The 21,296-nt window shown below is 34.9% G+C and overlaps 1 protein-coding gene across 1 annotated transcript in view; it reads right to left on the reverse strand.

Moving 5' to 3' along the window:
- Nucleotides 1–21,296, reverse strand: part of LOC103505247 (plasma membrane calcium-transporting ATPase 3) — a 73,879-nt gene that overhangs the window by 38,355 nt on the left and 14,228 nt on the right. The window contains exons 3-10 of the mRNA XM_026821145.1: nt 17,931–18,057; nt 14,077–14,144; nt 10,024–10,189; nt 6,978–7,169; nt 6,447–6,670; nt 6,075–6,210; nt 5,661–5,795; nt 1,701–1,899 (exon numbers count right to left, since the gene is read on the reverse strand). Coding sequence (XP_026676946.1) covers nt 1,701–1,899; nt 5,661–5,795; nt 6,075–6,210; nt 6,447–6,670; nt 6,978–7,169; nt 10,024–10,180 — 1,043 coding nt within the window. The 5' untranslated portion in view covers nt 10,181–10,189; nt 14,077–14,144; nt 17,931–18,057. The remainder of the gene's footprint in view (nt 1–1,700; nt 1,900–5,660; nt 5,796–6,074; nt 6,211–6,446; nt 6,671–6,977; nt 7,170–10,023; nt 10,190–14,076; nt 14,145–17,930; nt 18,058–21,296) is intronic.

Here is a 21,296-nt window from a genome sequence, read left to right on the forward strand (position 1 = left end):
TAAATTATCCCAAGTAAAAAAATTATTATTATATTATGTATTATTATTATTATTATTATTATTTATATATTATTATTATTAATTAGGTATTATTATTATTATATTATATTAATTATTATTATCTGAATCCATATACTCCCTTTTCTGAGCGTGACCTTGAATAGATACTTTAGAAAAGGGGATCCGTCTATAGGATTTTCTGCGTCCTACATCCGTTTTTTATATAATGAAGGTATAACAACTTCTCGTTGACTGTCCTTTAATAGTTTTGTAGAAGTTGTATTTTCGTATTTATAGAACCTATGAGTCCGGGGTTAAAAATGACTTCTTCGGCGGCACGGAGGGTACAGTAATTCTTTTTACGGCGCAACTCAAGTTGTTATGAGAGAGAGAGAGAGAGGAGATAGAGAGGAGAGAGAGGAGAGAGGAGAGAGGAGAGGCAACCCTATTTTTTTTTTTTTTTTTTTAGGCGGGTTTTTATATAGTCCGTTTTAAGACTCATAATACGTGTCTTTCTTACTGGGGATTATGGGTTAAAATCCGTTACAATTATTTGAACTTCACTATAAATTTTTAGATGGTTTACGAAATTGTAGTTGTAGTTTCTTTTCAATACAATTCCATTATAACAAAAACTAAAATCAGTTGGTAGGTAAAAAAATGTAGCTAGGTATTAGGTAGGTAGCTGCTAAAATGTTTTATTTTATTCTTTTTTTTATTATTATCTATGATATTTATTATCTGTTCCCCTGATTTTTTTAATACCCGTGGCTAGTGAAAGGGGGTTGGAGAGGTCTATTTACAAGAACTATATCATTTACCTCTTCCTAGAATAAGATGTGAGAGAAGGTGTGTGTTTGTGTACTCTGCACAGATCAAAATATATTCGAATTTGACTTGAAAATTTTGCTTCATAGCTGTCTGAATTTAAGTGGCAAAGGAAGCGAATAATCTGACAGTGAGGGCCCTGATTTAATTAAGTATCTAATAAATATGATATAGGTTGGTATATTTTCTTTATTATTATATTTCTAAAATGTCAAAACTGTAGTTTCATATTATTTCAATTTCAAATATTATTCAGCAATAAACTCTGAGTTAAAGTTATTGGTTAAAGAACAAGTTGCTTTTTCTTTTGAAGAATTATTTAGGAAGAGCATGTATTATGTTAATGTGGGTAACATTTCCTAAAGATAGTTTCAAAATAATTTACAAGTTTTAATTTGTACTTGAAAAACCTTTGGATTAGAAAAATGAGATTTAGAGATTCAAAAATAATCAAAAGTCAAATCGCAGCAAATGAGTCCAAACTGTAAAAGGTTATTTGAAAGAAATTGAAGGGTCATAAAATAAAATTTACCATCACAAATTTGTTTACTTGAGAAGCATTGTTTAGAAAGATGTTTATTTTATTATGTATTTAGACTTCTTTACTTAACCTCTTCAGGGCCTTAGATAGAAAGAGAGAGAGAGGGGGGGGGGAAGGGAGGGAGAAGTAATACTTTTACAAATCTGTTTAGAATTCCAAAATATTTCCGAGTCCAAAGACCCCATTAAGTGAGAGAGGATGTTTTGGATATTTAGTGAGTACACCATAAAATTGTCCAGTTTGATCCGTTCAAATCCTTGGTATACTATAAGCAAGGAAGGAAGAGGAGGAGGGAGGAAGAGAGAAAGGATAATAATTGTAGTACGGTTATTTTGGCATCTCCACTAATACTTCGGTATAATAGCGATACAGATGGGAAAAATAAAACAGGGAAAAAATTGGTATTTGGCCCGAAGAGATCAAAAATTTTAGCTTTTCAAAATCAAGAAAAGTCTGTAAGAAAAAAGAGAAAAATTCGAAAAATCCCCATTCACCTGGTATACTTCGTTTCTTGCCCGACTTTCGCTCTTCTGATCAACATAAAGGGTGAGCATGCAAAAGGAGAAATACATCCGACTAAGTTAGTAACGGAATAAATAGAAAGAAAAACAACTAGGAAACATAAATAAACTATGAAAGCACGTTAATTTGCCACGAGCTGGTTGGTAAGTTTCTGTTTGTGAAATTTACAAAATGCTATTCATGAAAACTTTAAGTGTTGAAAATGAAGAAAATTGTGTAGGAATGAAATAAGTAAAGATATTTTCTTTATTTTCTCCTTTCAGAATAGGTACTCTTTTTTACCACTCTCTTTCTCTACTTTGCTTTTTATGTTCTTACTTTTTTATCTCCTTACATTTCTTCCCATGTCCTCCTCTCTAGGTAGAAAATTCACCATCCACATTCATTTTTCTTTAGATTACAAAGTCCCATGCCTCTGTTCTCTCCATTTTTTCCATTCCTACAAAATTTTCCCATTTTCAAACATTTCTCACCATATCTTTCGTTTGATCATTACTTGCCTCCGATGTTCTTACCCTTTCATTCCTGCTGTATTACAAATTACATTAGTCATTTAGATATTTTTTTATTCTATGGGTTTTTCCCAGTCATATTCATGGCAAATCAACGTGCAGGTATAAATTACATACAGCAACAAAAACACTAAGAAAGGGCATGAGGGGTTTCAAACTATTGGGTTGTTCTGGTCAGCACAAGGTATTATTAACATTGGACTGAGGTGACATTCACACGTAAAGAAATATTTTCAGAAATAAGGGGGGGGGAATCCCATGCAGTGTCAATAGATTGAAACAACCCCGGGGCTTATCGTGTTACACATAAAATATTCACTGAGTCCTACTGTAGAGTGGGTGACTCCAAGGAGCCAACTAATGTCACTAATGAGAGACAGCTAATAACTCTATTGGAAAGAGCCAACTAATATCTCTGTTGCAAAGGGCGAGCTAATAACTCTATTGCAAAGGGCCAGTTAGTAACTCTATGGGAGAGGGCCAACTAATGATTCAAGGAGAGGGCCAACTAAAGCACCTGCTGATCAGGTGATCCAAACACATAAACTACAATGCAGCCAGGGAATTACTCTAGCAAGTTGGCAATGCTCAAACACAATCATGACAATTTTAGAGTAAAGGACAGGTATGTTTGGGGGAGGGCACTAGTTACTAGTCATTTATACTGTAGGAGAGACAGCTTAAACTTGGACTTGATTGAAATATCACGCAGGTAATAATAAGAGTAATAAAAACGCTTGTCACCTTGGAATTAAAATGAAATAAAAAATATTTAATCCCATTAGATTCCCGTTAAAGCTAATTTTATTGTAAAATGCTTCATTCAGTCATAAAACGCTCGAAACTGGGGCTAAAAATCAGAGCTAAATAGTAAGCCCATAATATTATGGTAATGAAAATAGATTTTTTATTCTTCTGGGTAATTAAAACCATATCGCCTTGAAACAGCATCACAAATCAACCATTTTTTTCACTCTCGAAAGTGAGTTTTTTTCAGATAATTATTTTCTGCTGAAAAGTTCCCAAAATGCTTTTTAGGTGGTATTGTTTTTTAGCGACGATATATTTCGCAGATTTCATTGTGTAACGCGCAATCCGGCGCTTGTGATTTCTGCGAGACCCAAGTTTATGCTGTCTCCAAAATACAATAACAATTTATTATTATGTGAAAAAAATTGGCTCCCACTGCAGAGTGCAGCTCTTTGATTTCATATGTCATGTTATAAGACCTCATAAAATTGTGCTTTATGAACATTGAGCATAAATATAATCTACCCATTACCCATGTAAAAAAAGACTAAAGTAGCTACTCAATTTATTGTCCTCACGAGGCTGCGTGCCGAAATAACTTCGATTCTGTCGGGAATTGAACCCGGGACCTCCGGTGCCCAAGCCTAGTGTGATACCCACTCAGGCAAGGAAGTTACTTATTAGCTTACAGGAGGTAATTGTTGGTCAAATAATTACCTATGCAAAAAAAGGACCTTTAGATTTCGGATGGGAGCCAACTTTAAATTTCACAAGATATGAATTACAACTGATATTTCATAGACATGACATGACACTAGACACCAACTAGACACGAGTATAAATATGTCTAATATAAAAATAATATGTATACACGGCTAGAGACTGGCTAGATGCAGGGAAAAATCATTACAAAGTTTCAATACTATTCGCAAAGTATTCGCAGGTAATCTTTCAAAGCAAAAGTGCTCTCGTAATTTGGTTTCTATTTCACACTTTCGAAAATGAACGAATGGACAGAGACATTGAATTTGTTCAAATATGTACAAAAGTAGATCCATGCTTGCGAGTATGCGCATTGGGTTCACAATACATAGGCACCTAAGTTTAGGTTTGCTGAAATTAATAGTAAACGCTGCTAAACCAACCCCACTATTAAACATTAAAATAATTCAATGAAATAGAATTTGGATAAAATTAATAATTTTATTGAATAAAACAGACAAAGAGATAGAACTATGGAAATTGGTAGCAAAAAAGAAATTCCGGGATACCGAGCAACGTGTGAAAAAAATTGCTATAGAGAAAAGAGGAACGAGAAAAAATAGCTGTGGAAATACGACATGCAGAATAAAATAAGAGAAGATATCTGTGGTTTATTGGGTTCATAATGGAACGCGCTGTGTAACAAAAAATCATTCAATTGAAAAACCTCAAACACAAAATGAAAATTTTAGAAAAGGATATGAAAAAAGAGCTGATAGGCAACGTATATAAATGGAACGAAAAAATCCACAGGAGTCTCAAAATAATTTATCAAATGAAATATCAAAGATAAAAGTGATTGTCATTGGAAGAAAAAAATGCCAGGAAAGAGTTAGAAGAAAAGGAAGAAAGAAGTAATGAAGGAGCAACATTTCTGTTCAAAGAAAAATAAGGGCAGCTGTTCTAGAAAAAGATGATGAAGAAGAATAAGAAGAAGACTGGACCATTTTAATTTTCGTGATCAAACAACCTTCCTGGGATGCAAGATATACACAAAGAAGCAACCATACACCAATTTCTGAGCTTGTCTAATAACTTTTTCGGATAGTTTTTGCACAAGTGATACTCATTAAATGAAAGCTATGCTCTTTATAAATTCGCTGCAAATTGAATTTGTTTGTGATAAAATTAAAACAAATAGCTGTGATTGTGTCATGGATATTTCTAATATGATCCAGAAAAACAAATCCAGTTCAAGGGACAAAAGGATACAACTGTTGGAAAATTGAAAATAAATGACACAGAGAACCTTTGTGAGACTTGATAAAATATCTAGGCTGTGTAAACTTTTCAGCATTGATCGTAAAAGGAGATTAAAAGCGGCCGAAATTTTTCACCCAAAATTTATTCCAAAGAAAACCTGATATTAGGGTTATCTTTGTCGGGGACTAAAGTGACGTTAAATGCTTCCAAAAATTAAATGAATTCCTATAAATAATTTGATTAATAGTCAAGTTGGGAAAACTAAAAGAAATCCAAGATTAAATGACGATATAGATATGGAGGATCTTGAATCGGTTGAGACTGTTCAGACTATCTTTCAGAGTTATCAGAATCACAACGAAAGTGATCATAATAGTAAGAAATCAAAACATATTCAAAGACATCACCACCAACAGTTAGAAAGGGTTGCATACGATTTGTAACAAAACATTGAGAGGAGTAGGTGGGTTGGAAAAATATTTCTTATTACATAAACAAGTTAATGAAATAGGTAAGTTACGGATAAAATAAACCAAACGTACCCTTCCGTTTCTTCTTGATTTCTTGTTCTTGTTCGTCCACAGCAGCTCCAAGAAGGGTAAAAATGATTCCAGCCTGAGAGTTGACACCTACTGCTGTAACGAGCATTTTACCACTCCCTTCCATGACATGAGTTCCTAGGGATCAAAATAGTCGATTAACACAAGTAAATAGAAATGTAAAAACAAATTGCCAATGTCATAATATTTACTTAGTATCGAATAATCATATCATCACACACTCTATTCCAGGTTTTCTATTTTTTTTATTTTTATTTTATTATTATTATTTTTTTTTTTACCAAACAAACTAGGCCTCATTTCAGGATTGGGTGTAAAGATCAAGCTAAAGTTGAGACGAAGAACCGACTGTCTGATGTTTGGTATTTCAGTTTTGAAGAAAACTATCTATCTTACCAGAAAGCACCATTGGATCAAAAGCCTCTCCTTTCTTGACATGATCTGATTCACCAGTTAGAGAAGACTCATCGACTTTCAGATCATTGCTTTGTATCAGGCAACCATCGGCCGGTAACAAATCACCATATTTTATCTGGAAAACAAAAATCACTCATTATTGGACTTTTTCCGGATTTAAATCATTATTCCGACGAAAGTAAGCTTAAAAATTCCAATTTCCTGTTGGAATAAGGAACTGTAGCTCTAAATAATATAGGCAGGTATGTATTTTCTTTATTACCCCTGTAAAAGATGAATGATGAATGCTGGAGTAACTAATCAAAAACATCTTCATACGGATCAAATATAATATGAGAACAATGAACTTACTTGACAAATATCACCAACGACTATATCACCAACTGATATTTGCTTCACCTCACCCTGTCGTATTACTGAGAATTTGTGCTCGCCCTCGATTCGACTTTGCAAACCTCGGAATTGACGTTCTTTGGTGTAATCATTGAAAGCAGTAACAATTACGACAACAATCACAGATATGAGGATAGCAAGACCTTCTATCCAACCGTGCTTCGCTTCGTCATCATCAAAAACTGGAACAGAAGAGATGACAGGATCATTTTGAGTAGCTGTCATGTTGAGTGCCATGAATAAAGTTTACTACTTTACATCATTCATGAAACTTCACGTATGATAAAGCTTGTGAATATTTAATCTCACTTTGTGCTATCATTTCCAATAAAGGCAGGTGTAGGTTGGTTTCAGAGGGTTTTGATGCATAGTAGGCTATTAGAAACCCATTTAAAATTTAGCTAAAATGTAACAACCATAACTTTATGAAAAGATGTTTGCATTAAATGCTGAACCTTCCCCCTAGGTATTTTGTTTCATAAAACTTACCATCTTCATCAGCAGGCTTGTAGAAGGAGAGACCTAAAGAAACTAGAGCTGCAATTTCTAAAATTATAAGAGTTACATCTTGAAGAGCTTCCCATACTAGCGTCAGGAAGGTTTTAGGTGGTTTTGGAGGAATTGTATTTGAACCGAAAGTATCTCTTCTGTGCTCCATATCGGCAGCGGAGCCACTAAGACCTGAAACAGAAATAGAAATGAAATTAGCCTTCTGCAGTCCATCTCAATCTGTCTCCAATATTTTCTAGGGTTAGATCGGCTCTTAAAATTATATTCTCCTCATCCTCCAAGAATTCTGATGCTGTTCTAAACTTTCAGCCTCTTCGCCCACAAGCTACTTAATTATTAATTAATATAAATGATGACACCACCCTCCATGTCATGATAATAATTAGGTGGAGACATCAAAAGCAGACAGTGAGTTTTTCTGTGTCAGTCACGCGAGCGACAAAATTGTTCGTCACCAAGAAGAAAATATTTTCTATTTTCCAAAGTGCTCGGTAATTCATTAAGCGCTGCATTTGGTTCTGAAAATGTTGCATGGAACAGTTTGCAGCTGTCATTGAATAATTGATAACTCGAGTGAAGTGTTTTATAATGCTTAATAGAAAGCATTTTCATTCAGCATATTTGTTGCTAAAAACTCTTCTCGAAATTCTGAATAAGGAATAACGGGAAAATTTGCTGATGCGCATAGTATATTCCAAATGTCTCTTCAGATAAAATCAATTTTATGTAGATTTTTTTACATGTCCTCGAAAAAAGTGAATGTAGCTACTACTTTTACAAATAAATTTTAACCCTACATGTATATAACTTCTTGTAATGTTCAGTAAGATAATATGGTGAATAAACGCTCAAAATTTTTCAAAGAGTTGGAGAGTTCCTTCAAAATCGATAAGACCATAAAACAAAGGTAACAAAATAGACGGAAAAGTGGAACGGAATTGAGCTCTATTTTATCTTTACTCTAAACTTCTTTTCAAGTTCTAAGTTACGTTCATCCAAGTTTAATTAAACTTCCAGGAAAGTGGATTTCCTTGATTCCCCACTTCACCTAGTAATTTTCTCATAGAATTAGCACTGGCTAGCCTGACTCGTTGATACAGAAAAAGTAACTTACTGGACATTACCTATCAGCTTTCTCGTTATTTCTCATGGGGTGTTAAATTTCAAGAGACACAGGCAGCACGGCCTTTCGTAGAAGCCAAGAATGGACCAGGTTTCATTTCTACACTGATATAGCTCACGAACCTCACGATCCAAAACGGACGCAATAGTGCTCAGCAGTAATCACTTACACAGGCTTCCATGCAAGGATCACCCTTCTGAATAGTCGCAAAATTCAGCCTTGTCAGAAAGCTACGTAAAACGAGGCTGGAAGCACGTAAAATCCTAGAAGAGGAGGCGGACTTGATGATGTGTAGGTGTAAGGAATACCTACAAGTTACACGCAATCTTTTTTGTTCAAAAATAATAGTAAAAGTTAGGTATTAAGTGTAACTCGAAACAGGATGCCCCACGTGCCTCTCTTAGTTCAAAGTCTGTCGTGTCTTGGCATTTGAAATTCTCCAAAAATCAATAGTTTTTTAGAATGTTGGAATTCAAACGATACTTTTGAGTACTGAATTTCAAATGTACCCAACGAAAAACACGGTAAGAATAAATAATTAAGGACTGTCTTCCTCATTTTCTTTTTTCTTAGATTTCGGGACGATAGGCCTTCTGTTGTTCCCTCTATCAAACCTCCGAGATAAGGATTAAAAAAGAGAAGTTTTTTTTCCTTCTTCTGATAAATTCCAGAAAGATTTGGCCGTACCCTGTATGCATGACAGGTTTATAATGACTGTATAGCGTACAATGCCTGGCTTTAGCTAGACGCATGTATTGATTAGCCGTTCTCAATTTTCTCTCCGCTCCATGTCTTTTTCCGCCCGCTAAAATTTATAGATGGGCAGAATTTTATACCGAACTTTGTCAACTGTAACGCTGGTTCAAAAGCTACGCTGTGTAACTCCGCACTGTATTAGACAATTAATTTCGATATGGAGCTGTAGTTTATCTATCTGTAGAACCCCAACTCTACTTATAGGAGACAGATAATTTCATCTCCGGTTTTACCGGGCAAGGATTTATCATTCGCGTTATCCATAGATAAACAGGAGGATTTTCCAATAATTTGCCAAGATTGTTATTATAAATACGGGCGTTTACATTATTCCCATCCAAGGTGCAAGGGCTAGTTAGTATAAGTTGTGCATACACATAAGGCACTTCTTGTCTCCTATTATGTCTACTTCTCGACTTGTATTCATTGAGTGCCATTGGTACCATTAAAGAACAAACTTCGAATGGATTCGAAGCAAACATACAAAAAGTAATCTCAAAGAAAATGAAACAATCAGAGAACTACAACTTGTACAAAAGTTGGGAAGGAGTTTTAAGGAGGAAGGTATACTACCTACCTATAACTATACTATACAGAGGAAGCACAAGTACTGGTAAACTAAGGAGAGATAAGAAATGAAAGTGGGAGAAGAAAATGGGAAGTATAATGAAGAAGGGACAAGGGAAGATTTTTTCAAGACTTCCGGAAAGACTTTCATCAGGAACGCAAGAGCGAGCTTTTCGCTTACGGATTTGAGTTATAAGACTCTACCTGGAATTGTCTTGTGCTTATAGGTCTACAGTTTTATGTTGACTTTATGCTGGCTAAAGTTCATGTAGCTGCTTTCTGGCAGTTGTCCAAAGCACATTTCAACACGAGGCTGTAGTCCTGTTGAAAAATCCTCCCAATCATAAGATTGGAAGGGATTTTTAAACCTGTATAAACAGGACCTATACATCGTTCCAAGGCCTATGGGTTTAGTCAGAAGACTTGCTGTAGGATTCATCCAGTGGACCTAAATGTCAAAAAAATCTTAGGTCAGCCACTAACTATCAGGTAGAGCTTACAGGCGGACCTGATCAAGTCTGTCAGTTTTACATGATAGTGAGTGGCTGGTCTAACTGGTCTTATAAAGCAAGTTCTTACCTTCACTAGGAGATGTGTACAGCTTTTTACATATTTCCTGGATGCCCCCCAACTCGTTAACTTTGGCGATTCCCTCACGACCACGATGCTCCATGAGCTCTCGGAGCTGTCGGAGTGTAACCCCATACTGGGCCGGCCTCCCGTCCACAGTCGCCATTTTGGTACCCTGGAAAAACAAAAATGGTGTCAATTAGAAAACGCCAAGTCTCAGGAGCTAAAGCGCTTTTCAAATAGTCAAACGCAAAACGAAAGTATTAAAAAGGCGAACTAAATACAAAAATATTTGTCGTAGAAAATGCAGAGATCACAAGTACTGTTAGGGAATTTGAAAAATTCATTTCTTTTCCTCTCCGAGTTTTTCAAAAAGAGATTTTCCCAAAGCGCATCTGAAAATGAAAATGATACTTTTCATTATAAAGAATAAGCTCGTACCTACCTACGCAAACCACGTACTTAGCAATTGTGTACAAAGTTTGAACGTGCTTACGCAACTGCGTACTTTTGTCTGCAAGTTTTATATTATTAACTTCTATACACGTGTTAAGAAAAGTTTCTGTGGGAAGAGAAAAAAATGTGGGCACTTCTAACTTTGCGGGAATAGGATGGCAGGTTTGAGCCTTTTGAAAGGTATGAAAACCCTTGTATTGTATTGAATGGCAGGGTTTTAGGAGCTGAGAAGAATGACTGAAAAATTTCTCTATTTCATGGCTCAAAATAAATAATAATAATGTACATGGTGATGGGCAATCCTATTTTTTTTCTTTTGAAAAGAGTAAATTCTGAAAGATTTGCGTTAATATCGTACCTACACAGGACTTCTTGTTACAGGGACTTCAAAGTCTTCACAAATTCTGAACACCTTGTATCAGGTATATCTATTATAACAACATCATGTTCCCTGTACCTACCTAACAAGAAGTATACAGTGGGTATGTATTATGTATACGTATACTTGTACATAATACACTACATTTGTATACAAAATACATGAGTATATTCAAAATAACATTACATTTTATTAGAAAAATAAAAATAACATCACATGGGAAATGTCAGGAGTCACAATAATCAGTAGCGAAGGGCTTCTGAGGTGAAAATGTTCCCTAAATTTGGTCTTAGAAAGTCTAAAAGTACCTATCAAAAGTTTTGTGCGTATAATGTCCTACAAATTTTAGGGTTCGAAAACTTTTACTAGAAGTAGAATAGAATATACCCTGTTTATACTGCCAGAATGAGACTGAAAAGTCCCTTTACTCCCGCAGTCTAAACAAGGTCTTATGTATTTGGTACAGAATAAATTAAAACATATTGAGCCCATTACAATAGTAAAGAATTGTACACACTTGTCAACAGTTTCAAACGTTTCAACCGATGTTGTGGGTGTAAAAGAAACTCGGTTATCATTATATTGTCCGCATCCGATAAATTGACGTCATTCGAAATAAACAAACGATGGAACTCTGAAGATCTCGCAACCATTTTGGTTGTTTTTCAGCTTACTTCCTCTTTTCTGCTTTTCTCCAGAGCACACGATAACCAATAATTCGTACCTCTCATTTCGAGAAGGGCAAACTTGTATTCACCACTGGCTGGAATTGAGTTCAGAGGAAAACCTTTTCAACTCCACCCGCTCAAGTATGATTAAATGTCATACGACAGAAATGTCTTCTACCGACAGTCTGTCACGACACTTCTTGTCCCCAGTATCAATTTCCTTCACTCCTAGTTCAAACGGGGCCTTCTATTTCAGAGCTCGAAAACAGTAGACCGGAATAATTAAATAGCACCTTGCTTATCTTGCTGTGATACCGAAAAGTCTCTTCACTCCAAATTTCTACCTGATAAATAGGTTATACCTAATTTGAACTCAAAAATCTTCTAGGTTCTGAACAGAGTTTGTTTAGCTTCTCACCAGAATTCCCAGAAAAAGCAATGCTTCTCATCACGAAAGTATCATATTCTTTAAATTTTGCAACAAGGTTTTTGCGCTTTTTCCACAAATTATTATAAATTTTACAGGGAACAAAATGTGAATATGTATACAGATTGGCAAGTATCTCAAATATGCGTCATTCAAAGGCTCGAAATATGCGATTAACGGTTCGCATTTTTATATCGGAATACGAAGTGCCTAATTACCTATTTATCTTGTCGAATAATTGGAGTGATTGATTTGACAATGGTACCATTTATCAACGTTGTATATCCATTCGTTCAGGTATAATTGTATTAGGCTCATCCAATATTACCCTTACTCATATAGGTACGTAATATTGTATCTACTGAGTCCTCTGACCCCCTTGTCCATCTCTAATAGCAGTCCTGCCAACATTTCAGATGCTCACCCAAATTAATCACAAACTATTTAGTCCTTTTTCGTCATTGTTCCCATTCTCTTCTGGTAATAATGAAGAGGAAATGGGGAGCTGTTAAAAATCTCCTTTAAAGGCTACTAATACAATGGTTAGACATAGAACGGTTTACTTTTTTTCTTGTTGAATAAACAGGCCTTAGTGCAATATTGATATTTCTCCTTACACCCTAATGGCCCATCTATTCTCCCATAGAAAAAGGCTTGTCCGCCAGGGGGTAGGTACAACTATGTCAAATAACTATATTGTTGACATAAGCACCGTGAGTATAGATTCGTAGGTTCTAAAGTTTCACAGAAGAGTGATATTGTCAAGATAATGAAGGCTTCTGTCATGGATAAGTGACAATATACAGGGCTATTCACTAGGAGGAGGGGGGGGGAAGGGGCCTACAATAATTGGGAAGAGGGGGAAATGACCTGCCTTTTTCTGTACCTTTCCGTCGTTTGCTGCTTTTCGTTCAATATCTGAATGAAGAAAAATAAAGCACCAAACAAGTAATAGGTACAGAATCTGATAACGATTATCTGAAAATTATCTTATAACGATTGAAGTAGATAGACAGACTTGACTGACAGAGTGGAGTACCAATATTGACGAAAATCAATAAAGATGTAAAGAAATGGGTACACATACATGCACATAATAAAAATAGAAGGGAAGAAATGGGAAAAATAAATACGAAAGGGGAAGAAGAAAAGTGAAGTAAGTTGGAAAGGACAGAAGCTTTGAAGAGGGGATTGTTAAGTATTTAGTAGGTATTGAAGCTTTTTTTTATGTCCCGATGGAATCCTAAATTTTCAGACTTACTGTTGCCGTCAGTTGGTCGCCTCTGTGAACGGAAAAATACAGGCCATTTTTCTCTTGTCAAGTACAAGAATATAGGGATTCGAGTAACATCTATGAAATACATAGGTCCTGAGAGGCTTTGAAATAAAGTAAAGAGTTTTTCTACAGCCCTACCACACCGGTCCACGGTGCGGTGATACGTTTGTAACGGTTGACAATATTTGTGCGTTTTTTTACTCCAATATATCTATATGTTACCGGCATCTTATACCTATAAACCGGCATCCTATAGAATACCAAGGTATTCTATAGAATGCGTAAATTGACCAGACAATCTGTGAAATTATTCAAATTTCACAAAATCCCTAGGCTTTTTAAGGAAAGAACACCTTGGTATTCTATCGATATAGAATGCCGGGTTTATATAGAATACCGGTAACATATACATTGGTAACATGACGAATGACGTCATCACTTAGTGCATCTTGTTTACAAGCATCATTAGGAAATAGGAAAGTAATTAATCACTTTTCAAGGTATTAACTTTTCGCCCCGGGTTTGATTCTGATGCAGAAAAGTAACATCTTTTTCGACCTTTCCTTGGCAACAATAGAGGATTTGTAATATACGTATAATTCAGATACAATTTCTCATGGATTTGTACTCAAAATATTTTTGCACGCAGATAGGTCAATGCCCTAATTCAAAGATGAATGACCTGTGGGTAAGAATTCACCATGAGGAATTTATTCCAGGAAAATATTCCCCATCAGTTCTTCATTCCACTTTTCTTAAAAATTTCACGTTTTTCTCTCAACAATAGTGACCTAGATTACCTTCTACGTAATCTTCTTATTATTAAAAAATAGATAAATCAATAAATGAAACTTACCGACTTCTCTTGGTCGAGTTCTGTAAGCTTTATCTGAGAGTCATTGGTAATTTATATGAAGTTTTTGTCTGAAACAAAGAGAAAATCGAGGTTATTACATCATTGTCATTTTCTTACAATTCCTTATTGGCACCAAAGAAAAAGTATAAGTCAAAATAATTAAAAAGATTAGTGCCACTGACAGTTAAATCTTTCACAAGAATGTAGAAAAAACGTCGAAAAAATATTTGCGACCTAAATAACTATACAAATTAAAATCAGTTTGGAATTGGGAGTTTTGGCATCTCCACCAATATAACAGGTTTCTGTCTTGCTGTCTCTCCCTTCCTCTGTTCTTGCTGTCAGTTTTTCTTCCTTTTCAATAGATTTTAATTTATTGTGATATTAATTATTATTATAAATTTAGCGAAAAGCTCGTGTGATGAGCATTAGGTCTTTATTAAAGGTTAGGGAAGTGAACCGACGAGGTGAAGGTGGGATGTAAATTGGAAAATAAAGTCGAACAAATGAGAGTTCTGTGTATTCAGGAAAACCCATAAACACGAAACATTATTCTTCTAGTTAATTTTAGATAATAGGCTCTAAATAGGTGCATGTACAAAGCTGGGAAGATTTAGCTGACACGACTTTCCACTTTAGGAATAATGAATTACCTCGATGAAATGCCGTCCTAAGCAATCCATTATTCCCCAATGAAGTACGAAGAGAATTCGTCGAAAACATAGGTACTACTCAGGTAAACTTTACTTTTGTATTTGTCTTCATCGTGGGTAGTTTAAACAAGGCCTATCTAGGTAATATAAACAACGTACCTACCTATTTCGACTGGTGTAAACCAAGTAGAGAAGAGTAGCTACCAGTAGTATTTACATCTCGTCTGTGTTGCTCTATTTAGTAGCCTGTTTATACATAATTATAAATCTGTCCTAATAGCCAGTTTATTCAATAATGAAACCATGAAAAAATTCATTTACTACGAATAACTCGTGTGCGAACTATATTCAAAATGTTGAATAGAGTAGGTAATGACCAAAATGTTGTTTAGGTAATGACCTAAACACCTGAACATGAGCAAAACAGTTTTTGAAAAGAAAAATGAGGGCCGCAAAATTTCAAACTTGTGAGGAATTTCTCTTTGCCTAAATATTTCACCTTTAGGCGCTTTTCTCTCTTATTTTTCTTTCCTGATAAATTGTTTCCTCGAATTGGAAACCGCGCTTCTGGTAATGTATAGAAATTGTTTTGGTTTTGGAGTTATAAATAGGTAGATATTTTAGGTATTCGAAGTTTTTAGATAGTTTAAATATTCCTTGAAACCTTAGAAAAGTTCAGATTTGTATTGCTTACTCATACCTGGATTTGTATGATGAATTGATAAGTGTTTGGCGACGAATAGCTGTCGTTTTTCATGAAGATGTTTGTGGTTCTTCTGTAAATGGGTCTTCTGTAGACCTAGTTATGTTTGAGTTCCATTACTTTTCGTATGTTCCTACCTATTTTAAGATTAGAAATAGGGAACATAATATCCTGTAAAACGACGAAAAAAATCCTTGTTGGAATTAGGATAAAAAAAAAAAACGAAACCCGTGTACCAATGCTAATGGCATAAGCACAAACACACTAAAACTCACAATTAGGGAAATTAGTTTTCTCACAATATCTGCAGTATAGGGAGTTGGGAAAGTTCAGAAACACTCATCTAGTGTTTAAATTTTCCCAAAAAAGACATCACTGTTTGAGACCCAGGGTGTGAAAGTTAATTGGTTTCTAGTTTTTCAGTTTTTATTTGAGTTATAATTCATGCGCGTCTTACGATTAGTAGGTATGTACATAGATGATAGTAGGCTACATTTAGGGAATGCCAGTATTTAGTAGGTACCTACCTAAATACATTTAATATATCAATCCTACCAAAGTTATGAAAAGTTTATCCATATGTCGTACGGTAGGTACATTCCGAAATATTTATCCAACCAAAATGGAAAGGAGAGAGAGAGAGAGAGAAAGAGAGAGGAGGTACGATTTTTCTCTCCTGGGAAAATGTGGCTTTTCACAAATTGAAAACATGTGTTGTAATGCCCCTTCACTACCAGACCTATTGAATTAGGTAGGCAATTTGCACATCATGCTCGAAAATCATTACCTATTGTTTAACAACGCTTTTGGAAAAAATCTTCTTTTTGATAAGGTGCCTATTAAGCTATAAGAATCGCTGATTGTAAAAAGGGGATCTGTCCAAAAATGTGATTTTTCAGGAGAGACAAAAATGGAAACGGGTGGACTAAATAGAAACGGGTGGACTAAAACAAATCAAATAAATGTACATTCTCAAGGATTTCTTAGCGGTCATTTTCCATTAAAAAAATTTAAAATTCGATTTAGGCATAATTCCCCCTGGGGCCATTATAAAAAGTGGACTAATCCCCTTTTTACACTCAATTATATTTTGACCGACTTTTTTTTCGAACCGTCTACCCATCAGGAATCTAAAACTGTAAAGAAGTGAAATTCGAAAATATGTGACTAATCCCCTTTTTACACTCAGCGATTCATTTAGGTATAACATATATTCCACAATCAGCTACTAAATGTTCTAGAATAGGCACCTGCTGCAAAAATTATAAGCAAACCATATCTGACTTTTATGTAAGTGCCTATAATATATGTGTATCTTTGAAAGAGATTACCGAATATCTAAAATGATAAACATCTCAAATAATTTTAACTCACTAGGTACCTACCAATGTTAGGTCTTATGTTTGAAAGTTATGAACACGATAAATTAATTTCCAAAAAAAAAAAAAGGATTCCAAATGAAAAACATGATGGTTGTGAAAGGACTTGTCAAATTCCACAACGGAGATTTTCTCTCATGTGAGTACTTTCCACAGTATTACAGCAAAAGAGTTTTTTGGTGTTTGCTTTTAAATATTGAAAGAAAACCACTTTTCTCTGGTCAATATTGATTGTCTATGTTATCTCACATCTTTTAGAAAAAGATACCGCTTTTCCCCCCTCAGCTTGAAATATAGCCTTTGCCTTAAAGGGCCTTCAAATACCTGATATAGGTACTTTATTGGTAGTAGTTATTATTATTACCTACATTGGTCAGTCTTTTAGATCGAAAAAACACTTTAAAAACTACTCGTAATTTACTTATAAGCACTAAATACGGAGTATAGTACCTTATTGTTATATACATAATCATTATAGTTCTACTATTCTACAGAATCCTTCCATTAGGCCTTAAAAAAAGAGTCCTTAAATTCTCTTCGTAGGGGAAGAAAGCAAGGAAGCAGAAATAATTTATTTTACTTCATCTCAGATTTTCCTCTTTCCTTGCTTCTTACGTAGGTACTCATCTACCGTCATATTCGTCATACCTATATACAATATACATATAATAGATAAAATATAAAGCTAATACTTAGGTATATAAAGCACTCTGCCATAAGTTTATGAATAAAACATATTTCCTATAATATATGACGTCAATTCCCAAACAGGGATCAAGGCATTGAGTCTACAAAGTTTGAAATCTAAAGGGAGTTCGCAAAGTGTCAACCAAGTCATATCAGATTTTTCTCATCTCTGCTTTTTATAAGCCCTGGGTAAATATTTTCTGACGGTTTCAAAACGTAAAAGCAATAAATTTTTACGTTTCTTTTAGTATAGAAACATATTTGTGTCTAAACTTCCCTTCAAACCTTGCCTATAAGCTATTCTGAAACGTAGCTAGAGAACATGCCATTGGGAAAAAGTGCCTACCAAGCCAATTGATAGCTGTTTATTATTATTACTTTTTTTGTTTACATTAATTAATTATTATTTATGTATATGTTTTGTTGACTTACATTAGATGTGGGTGTCCTAAGGTGACCAAATCGATTCCGGTGTCCCCTAGTAAGATCCGTGATGCCTCCGTGATGTTTACAATCCTTCGCTCTCAAATGTCAACACCGGCTCAATCGACCTGGACACCTGAAATCAAAAAATAAACCAGGGTTAGAAAATCAGCAAATAATAAACCAGGCTTAGAATATTTATTTATTTAGTCTCTTTATTGAAATGCAGGGTTAGAATACTTTTATGTATCTTGACTCTTTATTGAAATCCAGGGTCATATTGCTTAGTAATGCTTGAAGTAATGCGAAAGCGGTTCCTAGGTACCTTCTTTTTTGGTTAGAATATTATTTCTTTGGACTCTTTATTAAAATCCAGGGTTACAATATTTATTTCTTAAAGATGTGTCCAAACATCGACCGGCCGTCGCGTCGCGCTGAACGGCATCCATCGATGTCGATTGACGAGATAAATCTATGTAGCCGAGGCAGAGTGGACGATTCAGTCCACATCGATCGACTATGTGTGGACACCCCTTTTAGACTCTTTATTGAAATTCAGGGTTAGAATATTTATTTCTTAAGACGCTTTATTGAAATCCAGGGTTCGAATATTTATTTACCTAAACTGTTTATTTGTTCTAAAAAGCTGATGATGTTTTCACGGGCGAAACATGTCTAAACTATAAACTATTAGAGTCATTTTTATAATTCATGACATCTTTAGGTGATGCAGAATTTAAATGTACGTCGATTCTTCTCTCTCTCTCTCTCTCTCTCCCTCTCTTCGTTTAACTTTTTTTTAGGAGGAAAAAAAAAAGAAATCTAATGCTAGATACCTCCTTTTTGCATCTTTTTTCTTTTTCTGTCTGTACAGCCAAGTTTTCTTTCCCCATTTTTCTGTTTCTCAACTTGCGAACTTGGTATTCCATATAGTATAAATCAGTGGTTCCCAACCTTTTTTCGCCCGCGTACCCCTTGGGTGCCCAGATTTAATCTCACGTACCCCTGCCACCATCATAATGAGTAACAGTTACACATACCTAGGTTGATGTGTACCATTACTACCTACTGAGTTCTAAACACTCTCAGTACCTTTTGAAAAAAAAAAAAAATAATAATAATAATAAAATAAATAAATATAAATAAAAATAAAAAAATCAGTACTTCAGTACCTTGAGGTCAAAATTCAGTACTTTCCTGGACTGTACTGCATTGATAACCCAGAAAAATTCAAAATTTGCCTTTGTCCGCCATTACACAATTTTTTCTCGCGTACCCCCGGAAGGTCTCTCACGTACCCCCGGTTGGAAATCGCTGGTATAAATGATAAATTTAAACAGAGCACTCACCCGTTAATGCAGCAATTTATTTCCTCTCTCCTACCTTTTCTTTTCCTTCTCTTTTCTGGTCCTCTTCTCTCTCTTCTTTTCTGCGTTTAATGCACATCTATTTATTATAGCAATTTAGCTCCGCATTTTGACAGGGTGTTTAAGATTTCTCTTGAAGAGAAACATATTTTGTCTGATGGAAATTACAGAACTGCAACTTTAGCTCAAGATGTTTTTTAAGTACCAGAGTATGATTGAACATAGTCAATTACTATGTTCATATGTTTGAGTAAGTACCTACCAGATGAGCATTTTTTTTTTAACTTCTAATGACTCTCCTCTGAATAAAACAGTTTGTAAATACCTAAAATGCTGACTACGGACCATATTCCTCTAGGAATGTAGGTATAACACAATAGAGAATAAGGTTCTGTAATTAAGTCTGAAGTTTGAGTGTAGAAACAAGAATCTCATGGGACTTGAACGAAAGGAAACAAAGATAATTATGAAGAAAGAAAAGCACCTAGGTACTTGTATTTGATGAAATCTGATTCGTTGTACAAAGAACAAAAAAATAATAGCACAACAGCAAACACATTTCTGTTAAAACAATTGATAAGGACTTGAATTAATTAAAAATTAAAACTTTTCTGAAAAAAAAAAAAAAAAAACTTGAGAAAAAAAAAGTGAGAAGTTTTTTAATTAATTTTATATTTTCTAAAAACTGGAAGAACTTACTCGAAACCATCACATGACGTCATACACACGATATTTAGAGTATTTACATATACCTAAGTAATTTATATAAACGTATTATCTATGTAAAATTTACTTCCAACATAACAAGAGTAAAGTGACATAATCTGTCGTTTTTAATTGTTATTACTAGGGAGATCACGGTGTAATATTATCATCAGCTTGTGCCATAGCTCTTCTGTACTAAACGTCTTAGCTCCGGGCCTTTTCAGTCACATTCTGATAGTAAAGTTAAACAAAGTCTGTTCAAAATAAAACCAAATGTTATATCTTGTACATTTGAATTTGCTCCTTCCATCTAACGATTCGACCCTACAATTTTGCTAGCGAGGCGATGTAGGGTTCTAATCTAAAATGTTACTGTCTCTTTCATTGTGTCCTTTTAATCAGGCCAACATTAAAACTAAAACCATTCCGCAAAATGTATTCAAAAGAGATTACAAAACCTCTCTGTGGTTGTATACATTTTCAAACAATAACAATATTATCTACTTCCACATTACATTGAATGGTCCGCTAGATTCTGATACGTTGAACACGTCACAGGTCGCGCGTTGCACAGAGCATCAGCTTGTCGATAGAGTTCGAAATCTGCCACCAGAGTCGTCGACTTGGCCAGGGAGTGAAGAGACGTGTAACGTCGAAATGTTGAACCAAAATTAGACTCGAAACTCGGGGGGCGAGGGGACCAGACGAAACTAAAAATAGGCTGCGTCGCTCATGCGAGGTCAACCTGGGAAAATGTTTGAACAAATCTTGGCAGTTTGAATAGATTTCTATACGAATTCGATTTATTACAAACCAAACTTCTTGTGTTTGGGGAGAAGACGAGCATGCAGAAACATTTCTCGTTTATCAAATAATCAATCCGACTTAACCCTTCAAGTCACGGGGGGGATTATTGGTATTGGTATAAGTAGGGCCATCGGCTTCAATAAACGCCCTTGGTCACGGGGGGGGATTAAATGCAGGATCAATTTCACATTGTTTGTAGTGAAAATCAAAATGAAAATGATGTAAATAAAGAAGGCCTTTTTAAACTGTTGACATAGTAGGACTTTGTAGTCTTAGATGACATATGACAGTTAATAAGGTAGGTATATTAGAAAAATAATAAATATTTTTCAACGTCTTTTTTCCTGTCTTCATTTTATATTTTTTTCTTTCATTTCTGTAACTTACAACTCACAAAACTCCACATACGTACAACAGAATTGTTTGAGTCAGTACAAAAACAATAAATCGCCCAATTTTATTGAACTAGTGACAGGAACAGGCTTATTTTTGATCT

Source organism: Diaphorina citri, unplaced genomic scaffold, assembly GCF_000475195.1.
Source record: "Diaphorina citri unplaced genomic scaffold, Diaci psyllid genome assembly version 1.1 scaffold1, whole genome shotgun sequence".
In the NCBI taxonomy this organism is placed as follows: Eukaryota; Metazoa; Arthropoda; class Insecta; order Hemiptera; family Psyllidae; genus Diaphorina; species Diaphorina citri.